This window comes from Dendrobates tinctorius, unplaced genomic scaffold (assembly GCF_039654945.1).
Source record: "Dendrobates tinctorius isolate UK_male_01 unplaced genomic scaffold, ASM3965494v1 ptg000007l, whole genome shotgun sequence".
In the NCBI taxonomy this organism is placed as follows: domain Eukaryota; kingdom Metazoa; phylum Chordata; class Amphibia; order Anura; family Dendrobatidae; genus Dendrobates; species Dendrobates tinctorius.
The window spans coordinates 22876783-22904356 of NW_027361675.1; the positions used below are offsets into that span (position 1 = coordinate 22876783).

At 44.0% G+C, this 27574-nt stretch overlaps 1 protein-coding gene across 4 annotated transcripts in view; it reads left to right on the forward strand.

The window, feature by feature from the left end:
• The window catches only part of STPG1 (sperm tail PG-rich repeat containing 1), a 179954-nt gene that overhangs the window by 84541 nt on the left and 67839 nt on the right, over positions 1-27574 (forward strand). For all 4 annotated transcript variants that reach the window (XM_073572565.1, XM_073572583.1, XM_073572573.1 and 1 more), the window contains exons 3-4: positions 25393-25491; positions 27082-27261. In XM_073572565.1, the coding sequence (XP_073428666.1) occupies positions 25393-25491; positions 27082-27261 (279 nt within the window). The remainder of the gene's footprint in view (positions 1-25392; positions 25492-27081; positions 27262-27574) is intronic.

The following is a 27574-nucleotide window of genomic DNA, read 5'->3' on the forward strand; positions in this document are numbered from 1 at the left end:
CTCACAAACCACCGCTAAAAACCTGCAGCAGTGATTGTTAACCTAGGCAACAAGCCGTAAACTATAAAAATCCCTCTGTTCTTAAGAGACTTTTTAAGAAGAAATTAATTGCAAAGTTGCTTGTTTTTACCATCACTTTACAATTTGAACAAGTTTTTGATATTGAGAAGTTAGCAATAAAAACATTTTTTTTTTAAAGTGTACATTACTAAAATCTTTGCATCAACTAGTTAACAAGGGCAGGACGCCGAATGTTTAGCCAGGTTAAATATTCAATTATCGTGTTTGTCAAATGATGGCCTTGTTCTGAGCATCTTGGTCTGTCTTCAGCATTAATGCAACCTTCGAAATGCACAGGTGTTTTCTGTCCCAGCTTACACATTCCAATGAAACTTCCTCCTTGGTGACGTGAATCCAGGTTTCATTAAAAGCTTAAGCTGTCAGTGTTTAGAATTTAAGGTTAGTTTGCATTCTGTTTTGTTTCATATCCCTCCCTGTTTTCTTGGCTGAGTAGCCCTGGAGGAGATCTGACTCAGCTGGGGAGAGCAGATATATGGGCAGGGAGTAATTCTGTATATTTGATTTAGTCGGTGTGCAATTGTTGCTAATGTATTATGACTTTTAGGTTGTGGTACCAAAACAAAAATAAAAAAAAACATTTGAACACAAATGGTGGGAAGAAAAACAGAAACTCTAACTTCCCAAATACTTATTAGCATAAGGGAAGTCTCGGCATAGACGTTGGTGGCTTGAGCGAAGCTCCGTTCCATGCCTTCCATTCCAAGATTATTTTTGGGTAACTGCATGAACCGGTATCGCCCATATTGGCCTGACTATGTGACACGATCACTTTGTTTTAGTTAGGGGTCCACTAATGTATTTTTATAATTTTTAGACGTGGCACATCTCTTCCGATTCCTATAATCATGTGGTCTCTACAATTGCACAATGATGATATTTCTTAGGGATCAATAAAAAATGTAAATCCTTTAAAGCAGGAGTCTCAAACTCAATTTACCCGGGTACCGCTGGAGGTAGAATCTAAGTGAGGCTGGGCCGCATCAGGTTTTCCACAAGAAAAGCTCTTACAAAAACAATGTTATCAAATGTCTTTATTTTTTCATCTTATTTTGTGTTAAAAAATAAAAATAAATTAACAAACTCATAAGAAAAAAATAAATCAATCAGTAATAAATAAAATGAAAATGATAATACAGCAGATATAGAAGACTGAAGAAACCACATATAGTTGCTGACTAGAGAAATGTAATTATTATTATGCAGATTCAGATGTCTGTATTAACAGTTCTTTAACATTTAACTTTCTGAACATGAATAGAACATTGAACGTAAACAGTTTTGAACATGGCTTCTTCTGCCTACTTCTTGCTGCTAGAGATCTGGCAGCGCTTACTCTCACATAGCTGAGCCACATTTGGCTTAAGGGAGGAAACAGTTGAGACCCTCAGTAGGGCTTGAAGATGCTCATCAGTAAGTCTGGACCTGTACTTGGACTTATTGAAGTTCAAGGTAGAGAAGAGCTTTTCGCACAAGTATGTGCTCCCAAAAAGACACATGGTCCGCTTGAACATTCGGGAAAGCTCAGGGAAGCTGGGGGACAATTCTTTCAAAAATTGCCTGAGCTTGTCTGCTTTTCCACTCACCTCCCTGATCTTGGCTTTGAGTTCAGAGTTGCACTGCAGGTCAATGAGCTCCATTTGAAGCACAGGAGGGGCATCTTGCACATCAAAGGGGAAGGGGTCCGCAAAAATTTTAAAAGTGGCCCTGTACATCTTGAAGTCTGCAAATCTGTGATCAAATTCCTCCTGTAGCTTCAAAATAACATCCATATACTCCTCACCACTGAATGGTGTGCCTGCTTCCATGAGTGCCTTGCATGATGGGAAATGGCAAAGGTTTGTCTGAGAAAGCTGGGCTTTCCATAACATAAGTTTTGTAGAGAATGCTCTCACGTTGTCATAGGCAGCACTGACAAGTTGCCCTTGGCCTTGTAACTTCTTGTTCAGTACATTTAGCTCATGTGTGATATCAACAAAAAAAGCTAAGTCCATGAGCCATGTTGGATCACTTAGCACAGGAACATCAGCCCCATCTTTCTCCATGAAGGCTTTCACTTCCGCTCTCAACTCAAAAAATCTCTTCAATATGCTTCCCCTGCTGAGCCAACGAATCTCGGTGAAGTAGAGCACATCCCCTTATTCTGACTCCATTTCCTCTAAAAAAGCACGAAACCTTCTGTGGTTTAAGCCCCTGGATCTGATTTGGTTGATGCATTTCACAACGAAAGACATCACATTGTCAAACTTCAGGCATTTGCTGCAAAGGGTCTGCTGATTGATAATGCAGTGCAGAGCAATGACCTCCTCCACACCTTCCTCTTCCAGTTTTTTTTTTAACAAGTGCCACCAGTCCATTTTTCCTCCCTGTCATTGATGGCGCTCCATCAGTTGTTATTCCAACAAACCTCCTCCAAGGTAAACTGGCATTCTCAATGGCATCACACAGCTGGTGAAATATCTCCTGAGCAGTGGTCTGGCCATGCATTGGAATCACTGTGAGCAACTCCTCTGACTTCAAAATTGTCATCAGCACCACGGACATAGATTGCGAGCTGGGCAGTGTCGGTGAAGTCTGTGGTCTCATCAAGAGCGACTGAGTATACACTGAAACATTTTGCTTTCTCACACAGTTGATCATAAATGTCACTTGACAGGTCAGAAATGCGCTCTACTATGGTGTTGGCAGAAAGGCTGATGTTGCTAACCTGACCTTTCTTTTCTGGACAGACAATTCTTGCACCCTGTAATATGCACTTTTTTACAAATTCACCTTCTTTGAATGACTTTCCTACTTTAGCAATCATCTCACTAACCACGTAGCTAGCTTCGACTGCTGCATCATTCTCTTTGGTTGCTTTCTTAAAGAAATCTTGTTGCCTCAGTAGATATCTTTTAAGATTAGCATCTCCCTGGTATTTTGCGTACTCCTCAGCATGTCTAGTTATGTAATGATGTTTCAAATTGTTTTCTTTGTGCACTGCAACTTTCTCTGTGCAAATAAGACATGTCGGGGTGCCCCTGTACTCAACAAAGAAATATTGCACTTCCCACTTTTCCTGAAATTGTCTGTGCTCATCACCAACCTTTCTCTTCACTGCAGGCTTTGAAAAAGACATGTTTGGGGCTGTGTAATAGATAATTCCACTTGGTGTCACCGTTTCAGTGTTAGCCGATGCGTCTTTTCTGCTTTTTTTCTGTTCCGCTGAGCAGCAATTTCCACGGCCGCCTCCGCTTCTGAGCCCGGGGTTATGGCGCAAGTTCGCAATAAGGCTGGCTGATGTCCCGCCTCCAAGAGTAATATACCGTACCGCCCCATCGCTCATTCTGAACCCGGCGCACCTGAGTCTGTGGCGCGGTCCGGTCCCTGGCAGGCTGCTCCTGCTGCATGTGTTGTGAGTGTGACTCATATGCCTTGCCTGCTGACAGCAGGCTGCTGTGACTGTCTAGCCATCATCATACTCACCTCCTCCTGCTGCAGCTCCAATGGTCCAGCGCCGACATCTTCTTCCTGTATGAGCGCGCGGTCACACGTCACATGGTACCGCTCATTAAGCTCATGAATATGGGTGCCACGCCTATGAGTGGAGTGGCGTCCATATTCATGACCTTAATGAGCGTTACTACGTGTGACTGGGATTTCACATGCGAGACTCAGCCGTGTTTCTCGCATGTGTGATCCCGGCCAAAGTGAGGGCCGCAAACTATTGTCCCGAGGGCCCATGAGGTGAGGGCCGCAAAATATTGTCCCGAGGGCCGCAGTTGGCCTGCGGGCCGCGAGTTTGAGACCTCTGCTTTAAAGCAAACCCCTAACTTCTTGACAATAATTTCTTTGGGAGAAAGAAACTGTTACAGAAAAACTTCCAACCATTGATGTCATGAGTACTGCCTATGTTTTTTCCTACATGTGTTTTGTATCCAAGCCCTCCCCCTAAAAAATACAAATTTGCAGAGACCAGCATTAAAACCCTTATAATCCTCATGTTTGGCTCCTTTAAAATAAAAGCAGCTAATGTACTGGCGTTGTTTCAGCTGTGTTGGTACTCGTGTTCTTGGGGCTTACATGAAGAGGTTATGTCATGTGAGCTCTGCGCCCAATCAGCACGGGCGTCACTGTACCCGACTTTGGACAATTCGAAAATCATGAGGAAGTCAAAGACCAGCTACAGCCCTGACTCCCTGTTGATGTTCAATGCATCCAAAGGCGGTACCAGTGAAGCCAGCGTGAAATTTGGCACAGGGCTCACTTGACATAACAACCTTACGTGAGCCCTGGGAGCTTGATTATCAACATCACTGGAAAGGCGCCAGTATGGGAGGCGGGTATAGGTGTTATAGGTGTTATATTTTAATGGGACCAAACATGAGGAATGAGAAGGGGTTGTCCAAATGGTGGACAACCCCTTTTTGTCAGGGTTGTTGTTTTTGGTCTAAATTTATGCCAAAATGTGCACCACTGACATACTTTAGTGGAATACATGATTTTTTTGTGTGGTAGGTGTATTATGATCCTATAGTTTGCCCTAAATCATGTATGTGACATACTTTTTTTCATATGTTTTTTATGATATTAACAAAAAAGAAAAATGACTATACTGTATTTCTGGTCAAACACAATTGAACCTTTGATGTGGAAAGGAGAACACTGTCTGTGACTATTTTGCCATCGCATCCATTTTTTTCTGCCACATTGTATAGGCTTATTCTTGAGTTTGTAGTATGGTTCCTTTTATAAATTGTATATTTATTGATATATTGCCAGGGATGGATTCAGGAAAGCTTTTCCCAGTGCAAGGTTTTCTTTATTTCATCTGGAACATTTATTGGAGTTTGCAATCCGTAGTCAGCACAGGACTTTTTATTGCTTAAGAGCACTTCATTAATATCCCGAAGAGCCAGTTGCTCAGCAATTTCTGGAGTATACTGCCTGGTGTAATCCTTCATAAATTCAGTTTTATATTTTTGCCATAATACCAATGGTTTAGCTTGTTCCCCATATACACAAATTATAGCAAATAATTCGCGAAGTTGGTAGGGCATTTTGAAAGCGATTGCATCCGTTAAATCGTCTTCCCATTGGGAATCGTCTTCCAAAAGATGAAGATCATTGCACGCATTTTTATACGTGTCATGTACGACTCCATTGACAGTCCTTACATCAGCATACGACTTTGCTCCTCTTACGTGAAGTAAAAGGAGTCTTAGGTAATACAGCTCACCATCTGTTAGAGACTGTATACATTCGGGCAATTGTTTTCCCAAATTGAGCCCGTCGTTTTTTCCATCCTCCTGGTACAGCATTTCTTTCCCAGACATAGTGTTCAGGGATGTCACTGTACAAATACTGATGTGAGGAAGCGTCAACTCTGTTTAGCTCAAAATAAGCCTGCAGTGTAGAGACTTTTGAGTCCGAAATAAACATATCCTCCTTACCATCTTCGAAAAACACTTGCTGCATGTTTTCAAGGTGCACAGCCAGCCTTTTAATGGTATGTGAAGCATCATGCATTTTATTTTTTCTGATTCTCCACATGCCCTCAGGGGCGCTTATATACCGACAATCTAGGTACATGGCTGGTTCATTCCAGTTTAATGTATTAATCTTGATATTGGCACAGTCATGCCCTTTGTATACATATTTGAAAAGATATTTAACACTTTTTTTTTAAGCAAATATCTCAACATTGATATGGCAATTGTGCTTGAGTAATAAATAGCGGTTGTATGGAACTACCTATCTATTGTCGATTTCTCGTGTTCCTCGTCTGGTTTTCCTAGTATTGCGTCGACAGTACTGTTGGTAAACATCAACATTGGGGTTTGTCTCTGTATTAAAATTGTTTGGGAATTTTTTTGCGCATTGACCATCTGTCATGCATATAGCACCAGGTTGTTCCTCGCCACATGGGCCATGAATCATGGGCTTCATCAGTGCTTCATGCAGTTTTGGATTTGCTATCTCATTTGGGATTTCAACAGAGACCAGTTCATCAGTTCTTTCTTTGTCCCTCGGTTTATCTTCCTCTCCGAGTATTAATTGCATGTGAGCGTGTGGTAGTCTATGCTTTTGAAATTCTATTACATGCACATAGGCAACTACACGTCCAAAAATGTGCTTTTTCAAAATCTCGTTAAGCACGGCTTGGAGTGGATATGTCATTGCATCACACTTTTTGTGAAGAAAGCTGATTTGAACTGTTTGGTTTTCATTTTTCAGGTGAACTCTGATGTCCCTATTAAATGGGGGTTCACCCAATGTATTTTGATAAATTATAACTACTTCATTGCACCTTGGTGCATTGTAGCGCCTCTGATCATCATTGTAGTCATTATAGTTAACATTGTTATTTCGAGTGGATCGCAATTTTTTTAATTCAGCAATCCGCTCTTCCTCTCTTTCATCATTGTGAAGGCTCTTGCGAGTGGGTTAATTGCTTTCAAGAGATGACAGCAGTGCTGGGAGGCAATTTTTATTTGCTTGACTTCTTGTACTTAATGCTTCGTCACTGTCCAAGATATAAATCTGGGCATACTTGGTAGTACTCCCCACAGCGGGATGCAATGGGGCAGTTCTGTGGTAAATTTGTCCATGAATTAAAAAACCGTATGGACCATGCCCAGGAGGTGGCGCTACTTGTGCTCCCATTGATGTCAAAGCAAGAGAGCTATTGTATTGCCTTATATTAGCCATAAAGTTATTGGAGAGCTGATGCTCTCCTTTCATCAACTTGACTAATCGATCATCCATACAAATGGGACGTAATTGGATGCACCCTCTCTTGCAGCAGGAAGGGAATGTTTTGTCCTGTGCCATTTCATCTTTGAAATTTTTAGATTGGCAGAACTGACGTCGAAATGTCAGTTCGCCAGCATAGTGCTCTTCAATACGTGTCTCATCAATTTGATTAAGAAGCCCTCAAGCGGCAAATGTAACTTGCCGTCATCGAGTGGCTCTTGCGTATTGGACACGTCTTCTGTCTTGTTATCGTCTTTGTGAAGTTTGTGTATCACTTTGTGCATTGCATGTTGCTCGTTGTAGTGCAGCATTAGATGTTCTACATGATTCAGTTACTTTATTCGTTTCTCTTGCCCTGGCCGCCCTTTGTTGGGCTGCATCAGCAGTTCTTCGACAATTTTGTTTGTCTTCTGTTTCATTAAGATGCAGGTTACGCATTCGTCTGCGATTCGCTTCTCTACTTGCAGCAACACGATCAATTTAATCCATCTTTGCAATGTTGCCTCACACTGTTGCCTGAGTGTTGCCTCCCAATGTTGCCGCACAGTGTTGCCTCGCAATGTTACCTCACAGTGTTGCCTCACAGGCTAACGTTCAAAAAAGGCTTATGCCTTAACTCGTCACCAGGGAGAGCTCCTCTCCTTATTAGGTATGTCACTTAACTCCTATACAGGGCCTTACAGTACTTAGGTATCCATGGTTACGCCCACGCATATAGTCAACTGCTAGTAGTAGTAACTATGGATACCTAAGTTACTGTTGAGCTGTGGATGACTCATTGCACCCGACAGACGGTTGGGCTGTGGATGACTCATTGTGCACAGACACACGGACACGTCCAAATTAGGTACAAGGATTCTTTATTTGCTAAATTAGAAAAATATACGTTTTCAGTCCAAGATATTTCGTTCCTGGGGCTCATTGTTTCGACTAAAGGTTTTAAGATGGATCCTGGAAAAAGAAGGCCATAATTTATTGGGTTCAATCTAGTAACCTTAAAGCATTGCAAAGTTTTTTAGGGTTTGCCAATAACTACAGATAAATTATTAGAGGTTTTTCACAGATTGTTAAACCTCTCACTAGTCTCACACGCGAGGGGTTAGATCTTAAGGGTTGGTTGCCGGATGCTATTCGGGCATTTGATAAATTGAAAAAGTGTTTCATGTCTGCTCCAGTTTTAATCCAACCTGATCTCCAAAAACATTGCGGAGGTTGATGTTTCAGAGATCGGAGTAGGGACAGTATTATCTCAAGGATCCAAAACTCTGAACAACTTGCAACCATGTGCGTTTTCCTCTAGGAAATTTTTGCCTGCTGAGGGAAATTATGATGTTGGGAATCGTGAGCTACTCGCGGTGAAATTTAGCTTTTGAAGAATGGAGACATTTTTTGGAGGGGCAGTTAATCAAGTCACAGTAGTGATAGATCATAAAAATTTAGCTTATATTGTATCAGCTAAATATTTAACCCCAAGACATGCCAGATAGTACTTATTCTTTTCTAGATTTAATTTTTCTATTGCGTTCAGGCCTGGGTCCAAGACTGTGAAGGCTGACGTTTTATCACACAGCCTTGATTCAGTCTCTCCTTCAGAACCTCCATCCTACAATCTTCCTCAGGATATTGTGGTGTCTATGGTATCCTCGGAGTTGGATGCGGAGATCCATAAACCCAGCCATTGACCCCTTCTGCTACTCCAAGATCCAAACTATTTGTGCCAGGCTAAGATTACGTCTATTTCAGGAGTTTCATGATTCCGTCTTGAGTAGTCATCCTGGCGTCCTGGTATTCATTTTTGCCTCTTGCAGGTTTCCTGGAAAGCTTGGGGGTCCAGTGGCCGCCCATTGAATAGAGGGTACTGTCATGATTCCTCCCCTCAGCGTGTCATGGGAACAATGAGTGATAACTCAGTCATCCAATCTGGTGCAGGGTTATGCTGAGCTGTCAGTACCTTAATTGACAGCTCAGCTGTCCAATCAGAGACTGGGAGGTTCTGAGCTTCATGCAGGTGCTCCGTTTCTAATTAATTCGACTGTTAGCTCAAATCTCTGCCAATCATAGCATTTGCTCAGTGGTGCTGTTTGCCTAGTATTCTGTGCTTGGTTCTTTGATCTATTGCTGCCTGATTTTGGTCTTAGTTCTGACTATCTGCTTGCTCAACCCCTTTGCTCTGATCCGCTATTCTCCTGGTATTCCGACTTAGAACCGTGACCAGACTCTGCCTTTATATTTTTCCTTTTGCTTAATACGTGCTCTTTTAGTACCTGACTCTGGAACGTTTGACTATCCTGCCTTATGGCTTGTCTGTGAACGGTGACTAGCATTATGTAATATTTATTTTAATTATTTTTATTGACTGAATGGTAAACAATAAAAAAAGGATATTTTTCTTGGATAAGGAGAAGTTGTTTAAAAGGTGCTATTATGCAACATACTATTAACTAGTGGTCTAATCCGTGGACACACTTATGAAAATTGGGGGTTATTAATTGTTCTTATCACCAGGTTGTGTGAAAGGCTTCTTGGGGAATTTACAAACTAACAGCACAAGTCATTCTCAATTAACCTAAGGGCTCATTAAGATGTAATTTTTTCTCGTATGAATGCACTCTGTTTTTCTCAGATGTCTCTCATACCAATAAACTGTATGCAGAATTATTAGGCAAATGAGTATTTTGATCACATCATCCTTTTTATACATGTTGTCCAACTGCAAGCTGTATAGGCTTGAAAGCCAACTGCCAATTATGTAAATAAGGTGATTTGCATCTCTGTAATGAGGAGGGGTGTGGTCTAATGACATCAATACCCTATATAAGGTGTGCTTAATTATTAGGCAACTTCCATTCCTTTGGCAAAATGGGTCTGAAGAAAGATTTGACAGACTCTGAAAAGTCAAAAATTTTGAGATGTCTTGCAGAGGGATGCAGCAGTGTTGAAATTGCCAAACTTTTGAAGCGTGATCACCGAACAATCAAGCGTTTCATGGCAAATAGCCAACAAGGTCGCAAGAAGTGTGTTGATAAAAAAAAGCGCAAAATAACTGCCCATGAATTGAGGAAAATCAAGCGTCAAGATGCCATTTGCCACCAGTTTTGCCATATTTCAGAGCTGCAACGTTACTGGAGTATCAAAAAGCACAAGGTATGCCATACTCAGGGACATGGCCAAGGAAAGGAAGGCTGAAAAACGACCACCTTTCAACAAGAAACATAAGATAAAACGTCAAGACTGGGCCAAGAAATATCTTAAGACTGATTTTTCTAAGGTTTTATGGACTGATGAAATGAGAGCGACTCTTGATGGGCCAGATGGATGGGCCCGAGGCTGGATCAGTAAAGGGCAGAGAGCTCCACTCCGACTCAGACGCCAGCAAGGTGGAGGTGGGGTACTGGTATGGGCTGGTATCTTCAAAGAAGAACTTGTGGGACCTTTTCGGGTTGAGGATGGAGTGAAGCTCAACTCCCAGACCTATTGCCAGTTTCTGGAAGACACCTTCTTCAAGCAGTGGTACAGGAAGAAAAATTGTTCAAGAAAAACATGATTTTCATGCAAGACAATGCTCCATCACATGCATCCAAATACTCCACAGCGTGACTGGCCAGTAAAGGTAATGTAAAGGTAATGACATGGCTCCCTTGTTCACCTGATCTGAACCCCATAGAGAACCAGTGGTCCCTCATAAAATGTGAGATCTACAAGGAGGGAAAACAGTACACCTCTTGGAACATTGTCTGGGATGCTGTGGTGGCTGCTGCACGTAATGTCGATCGTAAACAGATCAAGAAACTGACAGAATCTATGGATGGAAGACTTTTGAGTGTCATCGTAAAGAAAGGTGGCTAAATTGGTCACTGATTTTTTTTTATGAATATCAGAAATGTTTATTTCTAAATTTTGTGGTGTTATATTGGTTTACCTGGTGAAAACAAACAAGTGAGATGGGTATATATTTGGTTTTTATTAAGTTGCCTAATCATTATGCACAGTAATAGTTACCTGCACAAACAGATATCCTCATAAGGTAGCCAAATCTAAAAAAAACCCACTCCAACTTCCAAAAATAGGAAGCTTGGAAATTTATGAGCCTTTTCGGTTGATTGAGAACATAGTTGTTCTTCAATAATAAAAAGAATCCTCTCAAATACAACTTGCCTAATAATAATTATGCAAACCGTGTATAATGCTCCATATATAATGGGCCCCATTTATGATGCTCAAGTGTATAATGGGCCCCATATATGATGCTCCAGTGTATGATGGGCACCATGGATGATGCTCCAGTGTATGATGGGCCCCATTTATAATGCTCCATATGTAATGGGCCCCATACGATGCTCCAGTGTATAATAGGCCCTATCTATGATGCTCAAGTGTATGATGGGAACCATATATAATTCTCCAGTGTATAATGCTCCCCATATATTGCTCCAAACATTAAAAAAATGAAATACCTCTCCTTGTTGGGCACTGCTCTACTCTAGACTCCTCAGCGTCGCCATCTTACAGCCCTGTGCACCTGGACTGTTCAGCCAGAGGGCGTACAGACGTGACGTCATCGTGCTCTCTGACCTGAATGTCACTGTCAGGAAAGGCGGGAGAGGTCAGCGGTGGAGCAGGGAGAGGTAAGTATTGCAAGTGCTGGTGACCTGAGCAAGCAGGGGGGCCCACTCGTGGGCGACTGCGCTGGCACAGGTCCCCTCATAGTACGCGGTGTCTGTAACGGCGAGTGGGCCCCCCACTGTCAGAGACACCGGCCTACTGTGAGGGGCCCTGTGCCAGTGCTGTCACACACGAGTGGTTCCCCCCACCTGCTCAGGGCCCCGACACTTGCCCGGGTGCTGCAGGTCCTGATGCCGGCACTGGGGGGGTGACAGCCCAGTTAGGGAGGTGGAAAAACTGGCATATGTTGAGGTGTAGGCAGGACGTTCAGCAGCTGCAAATGGAGGAAATGGAGAAGTCGGAGGAAGAGGAGGACAAAGCGAGCCATTTTGCTGGCAACCTATGTGTCATCAGGGGAAGGTGGGACAAAATCCTTTGAAACCCATGCATGGTCCATTTTAATGAAGGTGAGATCATCAACAGTTTGGGTCAACAGCCAGGTCCTTCTTTCTGTCAGGATTGCTCCAGCAGCACTGAAGACTCTTTCTGATAGCACACTACCAGCAGGGCAAGCGAGCTCCTGTAAGGCATATTGTGACAATTCAGGCCAGGTGTCCAGTTTACAGGCCCAGAAGTCAAAGGGGAATGAACTGTGAGGGCGAACATCGATAGGGGAGGAGAGGTAATTTTGAACCATAGTTGACAACTGCTGTCTCCTGTCTGTTGCAATTGATTCAGTATTATCAGTCGTGTGAGTGGTCCTTGAGAAATCAGTCCACAACATGGTCATGAAACCCCTGTCTCCAACTCCAGTTCGGCTGTGTGCACCACGAAAACCTCTTCCATTGGCCCAGTACGGCTCGTGGTAGAACCTGCACCACTGCTGTGTGCTGGGAATGCCTCTAACAAACGGTTTACCAGAGTTGCTTGTTTGTTCACCAATATTAGCTCTAGGTTCTCCTGTGGCATGATGTTCTGTAATTTGCCGTTATATCGTGGATCGAGGATGCTGGCCAACATGTAGTCATCATCCTTCATAATTCTGACAATGCGGGGGTCCCTTTTTGGGATCCGCAAGAGATAATCACACATGTGGGCCAATGTTCCAGGTGTCAATGATGCACTGACAGTGGTGGGTGGAGGAGCACTTTCTGCCAAATCCACATCCCTCCAGGCACGCACAAACCCTGTACCTGACCTCAGCAAGCCAACATTTTCTCTTGCCCCCGAGAAGCATCCTCTTCCCCAAAATAATCATCCCCCTCATCATCCTCCTCCTCTTCCTCTTCCTTCACCTCTTCCAGGACAGTTCCCTAAGCAGACAATGGCTGACTGTCATCAAGGCTTTCCTCCTCCTCCTCCGCTGCAGAAGCCTAATCCTTAATGTGCGTCAAAGTTTGCATAAGCAGTCGCATAAGTGGGATGCTCATGCTTATGATGGCGTCGTCTGTGCTTACCTGCCGTGTGCATTCCTCAAAACACTGAAGGACTTTACAGAGGTCTTTCAGCTTTGACCACTTCACACCCGACAACTCCATGTCTGCCCTCAAACTGCCTGCCCTTGTATCCTCCCACAAATGCATTACAGCCTGCCTCTGTTCGCACAGCCTCTCAACCATGTGCATGGTGGAGTTCCACCTTGTTGCAACGTCTGTGATTAGGCAGTGCTTGGGGAGGTTGAGCGATCGCTGCAGCCTCTGCATACGACTGTAGTCTACGGGCTAGTGACGGATGTGCGAGCACAGTCTTCGCACCTTATGGAGCAGGGCTGTTAACTCCAGATAATTATTTAGGAAGCACTGCACCACCAGGTTCAAGGTGTGAGCCAGGCAAGGTATGTGTCTGAGTTTTGCAAGGGCTATGGCCACCACAAAATTACGTCCGTTATCACTGACTACCTTGCCTGGCTCACGATGTAGACTGCCCAGCCATGACTCAGTTTCTCGCTGCAAGTAGTCGGCCAGTTCTTCCGCGGTGTGTCTGTTGTCGCCCAAAGACATCATCTTTAAAACAGCCTGCTGACACTTACCACTAGCTGTTCGATAGTGGGACTCCTCGTGTGCAACACTGGTAGCTGCGGATGGAGTGCTCGTGCGACTGCGCTCTGTCGACGAGCTTTCGCTTCTGGAGGAGGGTCGAAACCCTACAGCCAACTGTTTCCTATACTGTGGGCTAGGCAGCACTGTTCCACCGCCGCTGTCCCCTGTGGAGCCTGAATCCACCACATTAACCCAGTGCGGAGTGATGGACACGTAACGGCCCTGGCCATGCCTGCTGGCCCATGCATCTGTTGTGAGGTGCACCTTTCCACTCACTGATTGTTTGAGAGCATGGACAATGCGGTCTTTCACATGCAGGTGGAGGGCAGGGATGGCTTTTCTAGAAAAGAAGTGCCGACTGGGTAGGTCATAGCGTGGGACAGTGTAGGACATGAGCTCTCAGAACGCTGCGCTTTCAACCAAACGGAAGGGCATCATCTCTAATGAGATCAGTTTGGCAATGTAGGCGTTCAAAGCCAGTGTACGCGGATGAGAGGATGAGTACTTTCTTGTCCAACTCAGTGTGTCTGGTAGGGTGAGCTGGACTTGAGAGCTGCATATGGGGGAACTAGTGTTGGACTTGACAGACTGCGAGGGGGATGGTGATGGTGGTGGTGCTGAGGGTGATGGCCTAGATTCAGTCTTTCGTTGCAAAAACATTGTGATTCCCTGACTGCTTTGGTCTTGCGATGACACCTCAACATTTCTTGCTGGTGGTGTGCTTATCGGTCGGCTTACAGTGAGGGAAGCGATGGAGTGTTGCTGGCTACCTTCAGTCGGAGCAGGTGCACATGTGCTACCTGAGGTTTTGTAGTCCATCCACGCTTGCAAGTGCATGGTGATTTAAATGTCTAAGCATGCAATTGGTATTCAAATTTTGGAGATTTTTCCCTCAGCTAAAGGTCCTTCCGCACTTCTTACAGATAACCTTTGCCTCATCAATAGGATTTTGGTCAAAAAAGTGCCACACTGCACTCTTCCTACTATGGGAAAAATTTTCAGGGTTTGCACACTGTGCTAATTTGACCGTCTGGGCAAGCTGTCCTGCAACTCTTTGCTTTTTTACCACGATTTTGGACAGCTACGGGCCTGCCAGATAACCGCTGTTGCGATGTCGATGCCTGCTGCGGATCCTTCTCTTCTGAGCTATTGCCAGCGGCACCCTCTTCCCCCAATGGATGCCAATCCGGGTCAACAACTGGGTCATCCATCACCTCCTCTTCAATTTCAGCTGCACCTTCCTCTGTGTCACCGTGTAAAGTGGTATAGTATGCAGGAAGGGGCACTTGAGTTTCATCAGGGTCAGATTCTGGCTCAGTAGACTGCGAGGGCAATGTAGTGCTCTGAGTCAATGTACCAGCAGAATCATCTAGCAGTGGCTGTGCATCAGTGCACTCAATGTCAAATTCATCTTGGACTGGGGAATTCAGGATATAACTTGGTAACCCAGTCATGGTATGTGAGAAGAGCTCCATGGAGTAATCAGAAGTGTGGTGTTGTGAGTTCATTTTCTGGTCTACCAGTTGTGAGTTCTCCTTCCAGGCTCCCTCTGGTGGTAACAGGAGGTAGTGAGGCTGGTTTAATCAGTGGAGATCTGCCACCTGATAAGGAGGATGACGATTGGACCTCAGGAATCTCAGACTGGATTTAAGACAGCCGACGCCCTATTCTGGTGCTGGTGATTCCTTCTGGCTTGTCAGGTCTTGGTTCTCAGCTCTGTTCCAGTCAGCTCAAGCTAAGTTTTTCTGCTAATATTCACACTTGATTTTGTTGGTCTATTCAGTTTTTGTGTGGTCAGCCAGCCCGGGCTGGGGCTGTGCTGAATTTCCACTCTTATTTATCTGTATTTGCCGATTTGCTTTTTGTCCCTTATTAGATTGGCCTCTTTTTGCTTTGTCTCAGAATATTTCAGAGTGCTGATATAGTGGGAGAAGTCTAGTGACTTCAGGGTTAATTTTGTTATCAGAGGTGTTGGACATTATTTTTGTAGGGTTTTTGGCAAATTATAGACAGTGTCTTTCCTTTCCTATCCTTTCTAGTTAGTTTGGGCCCCATCGTTTGCTCAGCCTATTTTCCTGCCTGTGTTTGTGTTTTCATCTTGTTTCACCGTCATTATATGTGTGGGGGCTGTCTTTCCCTTGGGGTCTGCTCTGGGGCAGTTAGTTTTCCCTTTTCTTGGTTTAGGCTTATTTAGTCCTCCGGCTGTGACGAAGCGTCTAGGTTCATCGTAGGAACGCTCCACGGCTGCTGCTAGTTGTGTGGTTAGGATCAGGGCTCTGCAATCTGCATAGTTACCAACCTCTCTGGTTTTCTGTGACTTAGGTTGTTTTTGGTTTTTTCCTCCTCGGTGACCCATTCATAACAGTGTGGCCTGCCGCATCCTTCAGTTTTGGTGGAGGTGAAGGACACAAGGAAAGGTGGTGTTCCTGACCAGAAGCCTGCACTGATGACTCTGTGCTTGCATTTTTTGACACTTCAGAAGAGGAGGCGATAGAGCTGGAGGCTGTTTCTGCAATGTAAGCCAAAACCTGTTCCTGATGGCTCCGGCTTTAAAAGCGGTTTACCTACTCCCAGAAAAGGGAACCTTCCAGGCCTTCTTGAGCCAGACGATGACGCAGTATCAACACCTCCTGCCTTAGCTGCTGTTGTGCTTTTGGCATAACCAGCAGATGCACAACCACCACCATCAGTACCAGCTGCCCCCACCCACATCCGCGGCCTCTTCCACCAAACTTCCTCATGTTTGGGAAAATGTACCAAAAATACTAGCAGATATATGGTACTGTATGAGGAGCATACAGCTGTATACAGTGTAGGGGAAAATTTAAATCTCGGTATTTATTTCTGTAGTCACACCCAGACGCCCTCCCAGTATGTATTTGACCGTAATCCAAACAGCAGATATACGGTACTGTATCAGAAACGTATAGCTGTATAAAGTGTAGGGGAAAATTTAAATCTCCTTTTATATATTCCCTTAGTCACACACAGACGCTCTCCCAGTATGTATTTGACTGTAATCCAAACAGCAGATATACGGTACAGTATCAAAAACGTACAGCTGTATAAAGTGTAGGGGAAAGTTTAAATCTCGGTATTTATTTCCATAGTCACACCCAGACGCTCTCCCAGTATCTATTTGACTGTAATCCAAACAGCAGATATACGGTACTGTATCAGAAGTGGACACCTGAATACGGTGTAGGGGGAAAATTTAAATCTCCCTATATTTATTTCCGGAGTCCCACACAGATAGTCAGCATGTATTTGTCCGTGATACCAGCCGGTACACGGTAGTGTGTGAGGAGCATACAGCTCTATACAGTGTATGTAAAAATCTAAATCTCCGCATATATTTCCGTAGTCACACACAGACGCTGTCTCAGTATGGATTTGACCGTAATCCAAACAGCAGATATACGGTACTGTGTTGTGAGTTCATTTTCCCCTTCATTACTGAGGCCCGAGGAACTCTTCTGGTAAAGAAAGGTAGTGAGCCTGATTGTCAAACACCTGAGGCTGATGATTGTGACTGGCTGAGTGGAGTTACGGACTGGATATAATGCTGCCGACGCCCTTCTGCCCTGCGGGTGATTTCTCTGTGGGATCCTTGGAGACCAGTCTGAATTCCTGCTCCTCCAAAGCTAAGTTTGCTGCTCGGCCTTTTGCTTTTGTGCTTTGACTTTGTTTTTGCTTTGTTTTTCTGGATTTCTGCCATTCCCTGCTGGGGTGTTCTGAATTCATTTAGCTCTGTCTTCTGAAAATACCTGAGTGCTGATTCAGTTTTTGAAGCCTAGCTGCTTCAGGGCCTTTTTCATATCAGCTGGTTGGCTTATGTCTTTGATAGGGTTTTGGCAGATTGCAGACAGCAGCCTTCCTGTCCTTTCCTATCTAGGTAGTTTTGTGGCCCCGTCTTTGCTCAGTCTATCTTTCTGTCTGTGTTAGTATTTTCATCTTGCTTCACCGTCATTATATGTTGGGGGCTGCCTATTGCTTTGGGGTCTGCTCTGGGGCAGTTTAGATTTCCCCTTTCTTTCTTTAGGCCTATGTATTTCTCCGGCTGTGATCGAGGGGTCTAGGGTATCGTAGGAACCCCCCACGGCTACTGCTAGTTGTGTTGATAGGTTCAGGGGTCTGCAATCTGATAGTTGCCAACTTCTCTGGTTTTCTGGACTTAGCTTGTATTTCTGCTTTTGCCTCCTACGGTGACTCATTCATAACAGAATCACCCGCCTTACCGCAGATTCTAGGGTACTCAATGGCAGGAAAGAATTGTTAAAGAAAAAAAAAAAAAAAAAAGTGTGTATATTTTTTCCTCTATATCTCTGATGCTGTAGGGGGAATTTTTTTTTTTTTCTCTCAAAGGAGATAAAGCAATTGTCTGATCGTGTGGAGCAGCTCGCTGCGGAAGTGCGGGGAATTTCCGCCTACCTTGCTCATTCACATGCTGCTGAACCAAAGATTCCTACACCTGATGTATTTTTTGGGGATCGGTCTAAATTTTTGAATTTCAAAAATAATTGTAAATTATTTTTTGCCTTGAAGCCTAACTCGTCAGGGAGCTCCGCGCAGCAGGTTAAAATTGTCATCTCTTTGCTGCGTGGCGATCCCCAGGATTGGGCGTTTTCTTTGAAACCAGATGATCCTATTCTGACTAATGTGAACGCATTCTTTCAAGCTTTGGGGTTGTTGTATGACGAACCTAATGCCATTGATCAGGCTGAAAAGACCCTGCTGGCATTGAGCCAGGATCGTGATTCTGCAGAATTGTACTGTCAAAAATTCCGAAAGTGGGCAGTACTTACTACCTGGAATGATAATGCCTTGGCTGCTCTCTTTCGGAAGGGGTTGTCAGAAGCCATAAAAGATACTATGGTGGGATTTCCTGTTCCCTCTGGTCTTGACGATTCTATGTCATTAGCCATTCAGGTTTATCGGCGTTTGCGCGAACGCAAAGCTGCACGAGAGGTGTTGCCACCTGCTGAACAAATGTCTGAACCTATGCAATGTGATAGAGTTTTTTCCAGAGAGCAGCGTCAGGAGTTCAGAAGGCGTAATAAGTTGTGTTTTTTCTGTGGAGATGCCTCGCATATTATTTCTGTCTGTCCCAAACGAGAGAAACGCTTTGCACACACGTTTTCTGTTGGGGGTGTTCAACCTAAGTTTCTTCTGGCTATTACTCTGATCTGCTCCCTGTCCACATTTTCCGCCAAGGCGTTTGTGGATTCGGGAGCAGCCCTAAACCTAATGGACTTGGATTTTGCTAAACGTTGTGGATTTCCGATGACACCTCTGCAGACGCCTATCCCTTTGAGGGGAATTGATGCTACTCCTTTGGCTAAAAATAAACCCCAGTTTTGGACCCAGGTGGTAATGCGGGTCGCCCCAGACCATCAAGAAAATTGCAGATTTCTAGTGTTGCATAATCTGCATGATACTGTTGTTCTGGGGTTTCCCTGGTTACAGATTCATAATCCAGTTTTGGATTGGAAATCTGTGTCTGTGGTGAGTTGGGGTTGTCGGTGTGCCTTTAGTGAGGCTCCGGTGTTTTCCACCTCTCCTCAGTTGCATGATGTTCCTGATTATTTGGCGGACTTTTATGATGTATTTAGTGAGAATGAGTCTGCGTCTCTGCCTCCTCATAGGAGTTATGACTGTGCAATTGAACTGAGCCCGGGGTGTAAATTTCCCAAGGGTCGGCTCTTCAATTTATCTGTACCCGAGCACGAGGCTATGCGATCCTATATTAAGGAGGCGTTGGAGAAGGGTCATATTAGACCATCCTCGTCACCCTTGGGTGCCGTTTTTTTTTTTGTAGCCAAAAAGGATGGATCATTAAGACCTTGTATTGATTATCGTGCCCTCAACAAAATTACTGTTAAATATCAGAATCCGTTACCCCTGATTTCTGATCTATTCTCCAGAGTTAAAGGTGCTTGCTGGTTTACCAAGCTTGACCTCAGGGGGGCTTATAATCTTATTCGCATTAAGCATGGGGATGAATGGAAGACGGCGTTTAATACTCCGGAGGGACATTTTGAGTACCTGGTGATGCCTTTTGGGCTCACTAATGCCCCTTCTGTCTTCCAGTGCTTCATGAACGATATTTTCCGAGATTTTGTCGATAAATTTTTGATTATCTATCTGGATGATATTTTGATCTTCTGCAAGGATTGGGATTCTCATGTGGAACATATTCGGACTGTGTTCCGGATCTTGAGGGAGAATTCCCTGTATGTCAAGGGATCTAAATGCCTTTTTGGAGTACAGAGGATTTCTTTTTTGGGATTTATTTTGTCCCCGTCAACTATTGAAATGGACCCGGCCAAGGTACAGGCCATTCACGATTGGGTTCAGCCCACTTCTCTGAAGGCCCTCCAGAAGTTTTTGGGTTTTGCTAATTTTTATCGGAAATTTATAGCAAAATTTTCTAGTATTGCCAAGCCATTGACTGATTTGACAAAAAAGGGTGCTGATGTGTTAAATTGGTCTCCGGAGGCTGTTTCTTCCTTTCAGGAGTTGAAGCGAAGATTCACCTCCGCCCCGGTTTTGCGGCAACCTGATGTCTCACTTCCATTCCAGGTAGAGGTGGATGCTTCTGAGATTGGTGCAGGAGCTGTTTTGTCCCAAAAGGATCCTGTAACATCTAAAATGAATCCCTGTGCTTTCTTTTCCCGAAAGTTCTCTCCATCTGAATGTAACTATGATGTGGGGAATAGGGAACTGTTGTCCATGAAATGGGCATTTGAGGAGTGGAGACATTGGTTGGAGGGAGCTAAGCATCAAGTCGTGGTCCTCACTGACCACAAGAATTTGATTTACCTAGAGTCGGCTAAGCGCTTGAACCCTAGACAGGCTAGGTGGGCCTTGTTTTTTACACGTTTTGATTTTGTGGTTTCTTTTCTTCCTGGAACAAAGAATGTCAAGGCAGACGCCCTCTCTAGGAGCTTCCTTGCTGATTCTCCTGTGGTGACCAAGCCTGCTACCATCTTAGGCGAAGGGGTAGTTCTTTCTGCCATCTCGCCCGATTTGAGACGTGCTCTGGAAGAGTTCCAGGAGAACAAACCTGAGCGTTGTCCCAGTGGAAAGTTGTATGTTCCTGACCAGTGGAAGAAGAGAGTGATGTCTGAAGTTCATTGCTCTGCTTTGGCTGGTCATCCAGGTATTTTTGGTACTAGAGATCTGGTGAGTCGGTTTTTTTGGTGGCCCTCCTTGTCTCGTGATGTCAGGAATTTTGTGCAGTCCTGTGGGACGTGCTCCCGGTCTAAATCGTGTTCTCGCTCTAGTGGGTTGTTGATGCCTTTGCCTGTCCCCAAGAGGCCATGGACCCATATTTCAATGGATTTCATCTCTGATATGCCTGTCTCTCAGAGGATGACTGTTATTTGGGTGATTTGTGATAGGTTCTCTAAGATGGTTCATCTTGTACCACTCCCTAAGTTGCCGTCTTCCTCTGAGTTGGTGCCCCTGTTTTTACAACAGGTGGTTCATTTGCACGGGATTCCTGAGAACATTGTATCTGACAGAGGAGTGCAGTTTGTGTCTAGATTTTGGAGAACTTTCTGTTCCAGGCTGGGAATTCAGTTGTCCTTCTCCTCTGCTTTTCACCCTCAGACCAATGGGCAGACAGAGAGAACAAACCAGACCTTGGAGTCATATTTGAGATGCTTTATTTCTGCTGATCAGGATGATTGGGTTTCATTTTTGCCCTTGGCCGAATTTGCTTTGAATAATAGAGCTAGTTCTGCCACTTTGATGTCACCTTTTTTTTGTAACTTTGGGCTTCATCCTCGATTTTCTTCAGGGCAGGTGGAGCCCTCTGCCTGCCCAGGTGTTGACACTGTGGTGGAGAGAATGCACCAGATCTGGGACTAAGTGGTGGATAAGTTATCTCTCTCCCAGGAGAAGGCCCAGCGGTTTTCCAACCGACATAGGACCATTGGTCCCCAGTTTAAGGTTGGTGATATGGTGTGGTTATCATCAAAAAATATTGCTATGAAGGTGGCTTCTCCTAAGTTTAAGCCTAGATTTATTGGACCTTACAAGATTGTGGAGATTATTAACCCGGTCTCTTTTCATTTGGCTCTTCCTGTCACATTTAAGATCCATAATGTGTTCCATAAATCTTTGTTGAAGAAGTTTGTTGAACCTGTTGTTCCGGGGGTGGCACCTCCAGACCCTGTATTGGTTGAAGGTAACATGGAGTATGAGGTAGAGAAAGTACTGGATTCCCGTCTGGCTAGACGGAGACTCCAGTATTTGGTCAAGTGGAAGGGTTATGGTCAGGAGGATAATTCCTGGGTCTCCGCCTCTGATATTCATGTCAAACGATTGGTGCGTGCCTTTCATCGGGCTCACCCTGATCGCTCTGGTGGCATAGTTGAGGGTTCGGTGACCCCTCCTCAAGGGGGAGGTACTGTTGTGAGTTCATTTTCCCCTTCATTACTGAGGCCCGAGGAACTCCCTCTTCTGGTAAAGAAAGGTAGTGAGCCTGATTGTCAAACACCTGGGGCTGATGATTGTGACTGGCTGAGTGGAGTTACGGACTGGATATAATGCTGCCGACGCCCTTCTGCCCTGCGGGTGATTTCTCTGTGGGATCCTTGGAGACCAGTCTGAATTCCTGCTCCTCCAAAGCTAAGTTTGCTGCTCGGCCTTTTGCTTTTGTGCTTTGACTTTGTTTTTGCTTTGTTTTTCTGGATTTCTGCCATTCCCTGCTGGGGTGTTCTGAATTCATTTAGCTCTGTCTTCTGAAAATACCTGAGTGCTGATTCAGTTTTTGAAGCCTAGCTGCTTCAGGGCCTTTTTCATATCAGCTGGTTGGCTTATGTCTTTGATAGGGTTTTGGCAGATTGCAGACAGCAGCCTTCCTGTCCTTTCCTATCTAGGTAGTTTTGTGGCCCCGTCTTTGCTCAGTCTATCTTTCTGTCTGTGTTAGTATTTTCATCTTGCTTCACCATCATTATATGTTGGGGGCTGCCTATTGCTTTGGGGTCCGCTCTCTTAGATTTCCCCTTTCTTTCTTTAGGCCTATGTATTTCTCCGGCTGTGATCGAGGGGTCTAGGGCATCGTAGGAACCCCCCACGGCTACTGCTAGTTGTGTTGATAGGTTCAGGGGTCTGCAATCTGATAGTTGCCAACTTCTCTGGTTTTCTGGACTTAGCTTGTATTTCTGCTTTTGCCTCCTACGGTGACTCATTCATAACAGTACTGTATCAGAAGCGGATAGCTGAATACGGTGTAGGGAAAATTTTAAATCTTCGTATATTTATTTCCGTTGTCACACACAGACGCTGTCTCAGTATGGATTTGACTGTAATCTAAACAGCAGATATACGGTACTGTATCAGAAGTGGACAGCTGAATACGGTGTAGGGGAAATTTTAAATCTCCATATATTTATTTCCAGAGTCACACACAGACGCTGTCTCAGTATGAATTTGACCGTAATCCAAACAGCAGATATACGGTACTGTATCAGAAGCGGACAGCTGAATACGTTGTAGGGGAAAATTTAAATCTCTGTATATTTATTTCCGGAGGCACACACAGATAGTCAGCATGTATTTGTCCGTGATACCAGCTGGTACACGGTAGTGTGTGAGGAGCGTGCAGCTCTATACGGTGTATGGAAAAATTTAAATCTCCGTATATATTTCCAGAGTCACACACAGACGCTGTCTCAGTATGGATTTGACCGTAATTCAAACAGCGGATATACGGTACTGTATCAGAAGCGGACAGCTGAATACGGTGTATGGGAAAATTTAAATCTCCGTATATTTATTTCCGGAGGCACATACAGATAGTCAGCATGTATTTGTTCGTGATGCCAGCCGGTACACGGTAGTGTGTGAGGAGCGTACAGCTCTGTACGGTGTGGGAAAAGATGAACGCTCGGTAACTGTGCAGAAATAAAGAATAAAAGTATGAGTGCTGTGTAAAAAGCAGTCTGCACAGCAGTGTGCACAAAGCAATGCAGCTATCAGGCAGCCTAATAACCAGCGCTGCTGCACACAAAAAAATCCTCCCCTGTCACTGCACACTAGCTGTACAGCACAATTGCTATCAGCAGAAGCACAGATTCTTTTTTCTTTCCTGCCTAACACTCTCCCTTTTGAGAAACAGCGGCAGCAACCTCTCCCTATGCTAAGATTGCCAGAAGTAAAATGGCGGTCAGCGGTCAGGGCTTTTATAGCCACTGTGACGCCACACAAAGCAAGCCAATCACTGCAATGCCCTTCTCTAAGATGGTGGTTGCCGCTGCCTGTCATCGTGTTGCCCACAGTGTGCATCCTTGCTCAATGGCTGAGAAAAGGCGCCTGTAAGCATTATGGGAAACGCGACTTTGGCGCTCGGGTCGCCGACCGCATGGCCGACCTCACGCTATGGTCGGGTTTCGCTCGGCGAAACCCGACTTTGGCGAAAGTCGGTGACTTGAATCTGACCGACCTGTTTCGCTCAACTCTAGCTACTATATGTCACAATAGCACTTATTGTAGCATGCATATACACCTGCAGCAGCTAATCAACACCATATAATTTACTGCTTTTTATAAAGTGTATATAAAGCAGTAAATCATACTATTTATGCCCTTGTAACTTCATCAACAGTTCCCATCATAATATGATGCCCCCCACAGAGTAGGATGCCACCACACAGCCCCTCAAACAATTTAATGTCACCGCATATAGTAAATTGATACCACACATGATGTTTTCACAAAGCCCCCACACAGCATCATGTCCCTACAAAGCCCACCAGACATTATGATCCCTACAAAGCTCATCAAATAATATTATGTCTCCACACAAGCTATGATGTCCCCTCACATAGTATTATATCCACATAGCTCCTCACTTACTATGATGTCCCCATAGCCCCTCAGGGTGATGTCGCCACACAGTGTGATATCTCCATAGCCCCCACAAAGCCTGACACACAATATTATGTCCCCACAAGCTCTTCACACAGTATAATGTACCCACAAAGCCCTTCACACAGTAGGATATTCCCATACAGTATGATGTCCCCACACCTTTTCACACAGTATGAAGTTCCCCACTCAGTATATTGTTCCCACACAGCTCATCACATAGTATGATGTCCCAACAGCCTCCCACACAGTATAATATCCACACAGTTTCCCACAAATCTGTCCATTTAAAAAAATATATAAAAACTACTCACCTAACCCCATTTCCCCGCTACTCCAGTCTGTGTTGTGTACTAAGGCACAGCTGACACAATGTAGTGATGTCATCACACCTGCTGCGTCTCATATTCACAGTCTCAATTTCGGAAGATGCATCTGACAGATCCCTATTCCATCATTGTATTCATGTGTAGAAGGATGGTGGCTGCATGGCGCGGAACATCACTATTTCCCAGTCCACAGGCCACACCAGAACAGCCAAACGTCCGCATGTGACCCATGGACTGCACTTTGCCCAGGTCTCGTCTATGGGGTAGAACACATGTGTGATTTTTTTTTTTTGTTGTTGTTGTTGTTGAGTGATCCTTACAAAAGACCTGTCCGATATTTTTTGAAGTGTCAGGAAAAACTTGCCAATGCAAATCTATGGGTCTGTCTAAAAATCAGATAGCACTTGGATGCCATCCGTGTGCTGTATGTTTTTCATAGACTGATAGGAGGAGCTTAATAAACCTCCATTTTTTTTTTTGTTTTTTGTTTTGGGTTTTTTTTTATCGGATTAAAAATGTAATGGTAAAAACGGTCTCACCGATCAAGCTCTCATGACACGCTGATGAAAGACACTGATGAAATGCAGACCGTGTGAATGAGCCCTTAGGTTTAGTTACACTCTTAACTGGGGTACCTATGTAAGTGGTACAGTTTATTGAACAGGTATGAGAAATATAGCAGCCTGGAGTCATATGATAGAATTTAACATGTTAATTCGTTTTTTTCACAGAATGAACATCCAGGCCCAGGATCGTACAATGTTGGAAAAGGACTAAATACTGACAGTGTTTCATTTTCAACTAAAGGGACAGGAGGATTTCCATCAGGGGTAAATTAATGTGTGTATGTGTATATAGAGTATGTACAGTGCCCAGAAAAAGTATTCATATCCCGAGAACCATCTCACATTTTTTTTTCACATTACACTCACAAACTTAAATATATTTTATCAGGATTGTATGTGATATACCAACACAAAGTAGCAAGCATTTGTGAAGTGTAAAGGAAATTATACATGAATTTCTAATTATTTTAAAAATTATAAATCTTAAAAATTGTAACTTTCATTTGTTCATCCCCCTTATATCAATACCATCTTTCGCTGCAGTTACTTCTCCAAGAATGCATCTGGAATTGAAAAGGTTTTCAAGATTCAAAGTGGCCCATACTCCTAATATAGAGCATTCAATCCACTGATATCTCTCCTTACTCCACTTTCCCTCATTGAGCCAAAGATGTCGGTTTCGCCCAACTTTAAGGCCATGTGCACACACTGCGGTTTTGCTGCAGTTCTGCTGCGGTTTTGGCCCTGCAGAACTGCAGCAGTTCCGCAGACATGGTACTTTACCATGTTAGCCTATGAGTTTTCAAATCCGCAGTGCTCACGCTGCGGTTTTTTACCTGTGGAAAAGCTGCGGTTTTTTATCCGCAGCATGTCAATTGTTTCTGCGGATTCTGCTGCGGTTTCACACCTTTTACATAGTAGAGGTGTGAAACCGCAGGGCAAAACCGCAGGCCAAACCGCAGCAAAACCGCAGGTCACTTTACCTGCGGTTTTACCTGCGGTTCCGCGGGAAAAAACCCGCAGGTGAATCTGCAGTGTGTGCACATACCCTAATTGACTCCAGCTTAATTTACAACTCCAAGTTTGGCAAGGGTTGTAATGTCAGAACAGCGATGGTGCCACAGGCTGCTGACCACTGATTTAATGTGGATCTTTACAGATGTCACACCCTTTCATTTAGCTTGATCAGCCAAAATTGTCATAATTTGGCCCTTGCACTGAAATGTTCTGCGTGCAAGCAATTTTTTTTATTATTTGTAAATCCAATATGCCCAGAGCCCAACTCCGGATGTTACAAGCCCTTTAGACCTGCACCTCTAATGTTATACTGTTTGCATTTGCTTGTTGTGAACAAAATTGTGACACCACTGCTATCTTTTAAATGGTTTTTCTGCCGGTCTGTAGCTTTGTTGTCCCCAATGTCTGCTGCTTGACCTCTGCTAGTAAAGCCAGAATTGAACCCTTCTTTTCCTCACTCAAGACTTTTCAACTCCTCTGGCATGGTTAAAAGTTTTTTTTCATTCCTATTACTTTTGGGGTATTACTAGCACTTGTATTGCCCTCCAGCTTGTCCTATTGGAAGAGGATTGTGAACACCACAGCAGGGTTTTTTATACTTTCCTTCATTAAATAAGATTTGGTTCAGGTGATCACCTAATCATGAGCACATTAAGTAGAATGAGGTGTACTCTGGTTGGAATTCAACTGACGCTGGAATGGAATGGCTGTCAGACATGTAGAGAAGCTGATTTTTTATAAAACTGTGCAGTGGTCTCTTAATTTTTGCCAGAGTTGTATAAATATATATATATAATATATATAAATATGTTTATGTGATTCATTCCATTGGTTTAGGTATCTCGAACTGCTCGTATTAGGGCTGGGCGCACTCCAGCTCCGAATTCTTACAATATACCAGGTTCCTTATTTTCTAAGAAGGATTTTAACAATAGTAACTCCAGCATGTTTCATCAGCCTATTGCTATCAAGGTGGAAGATACAAAACATATGACACCGGCTCCAAATCAGTACGAAGTAAGCTGCAACCATGTATGATGTGTTGTTAAAAGCAAAGATACAGTTCTTTGTGATCTAATTTCACTTGTTTTTACACTTTGTCATCGCTTTTCGTGGTGTGTTATACACTCCTCAACATTGAAATTGCAATGCCAAGAAGGGAAATTTGTGAAGTGATTGAAATTATAGGATTGATAGACGTGTTAATGATATGCAAATGATTAAAAATTAAATGTAAAATGTTCAAAACATCTTTATTCAGAAGCAAATATGAGCTGCACATACAGAAATACATGCAGTTACACTCCTAGTCATTCTATCCACTGCAAGC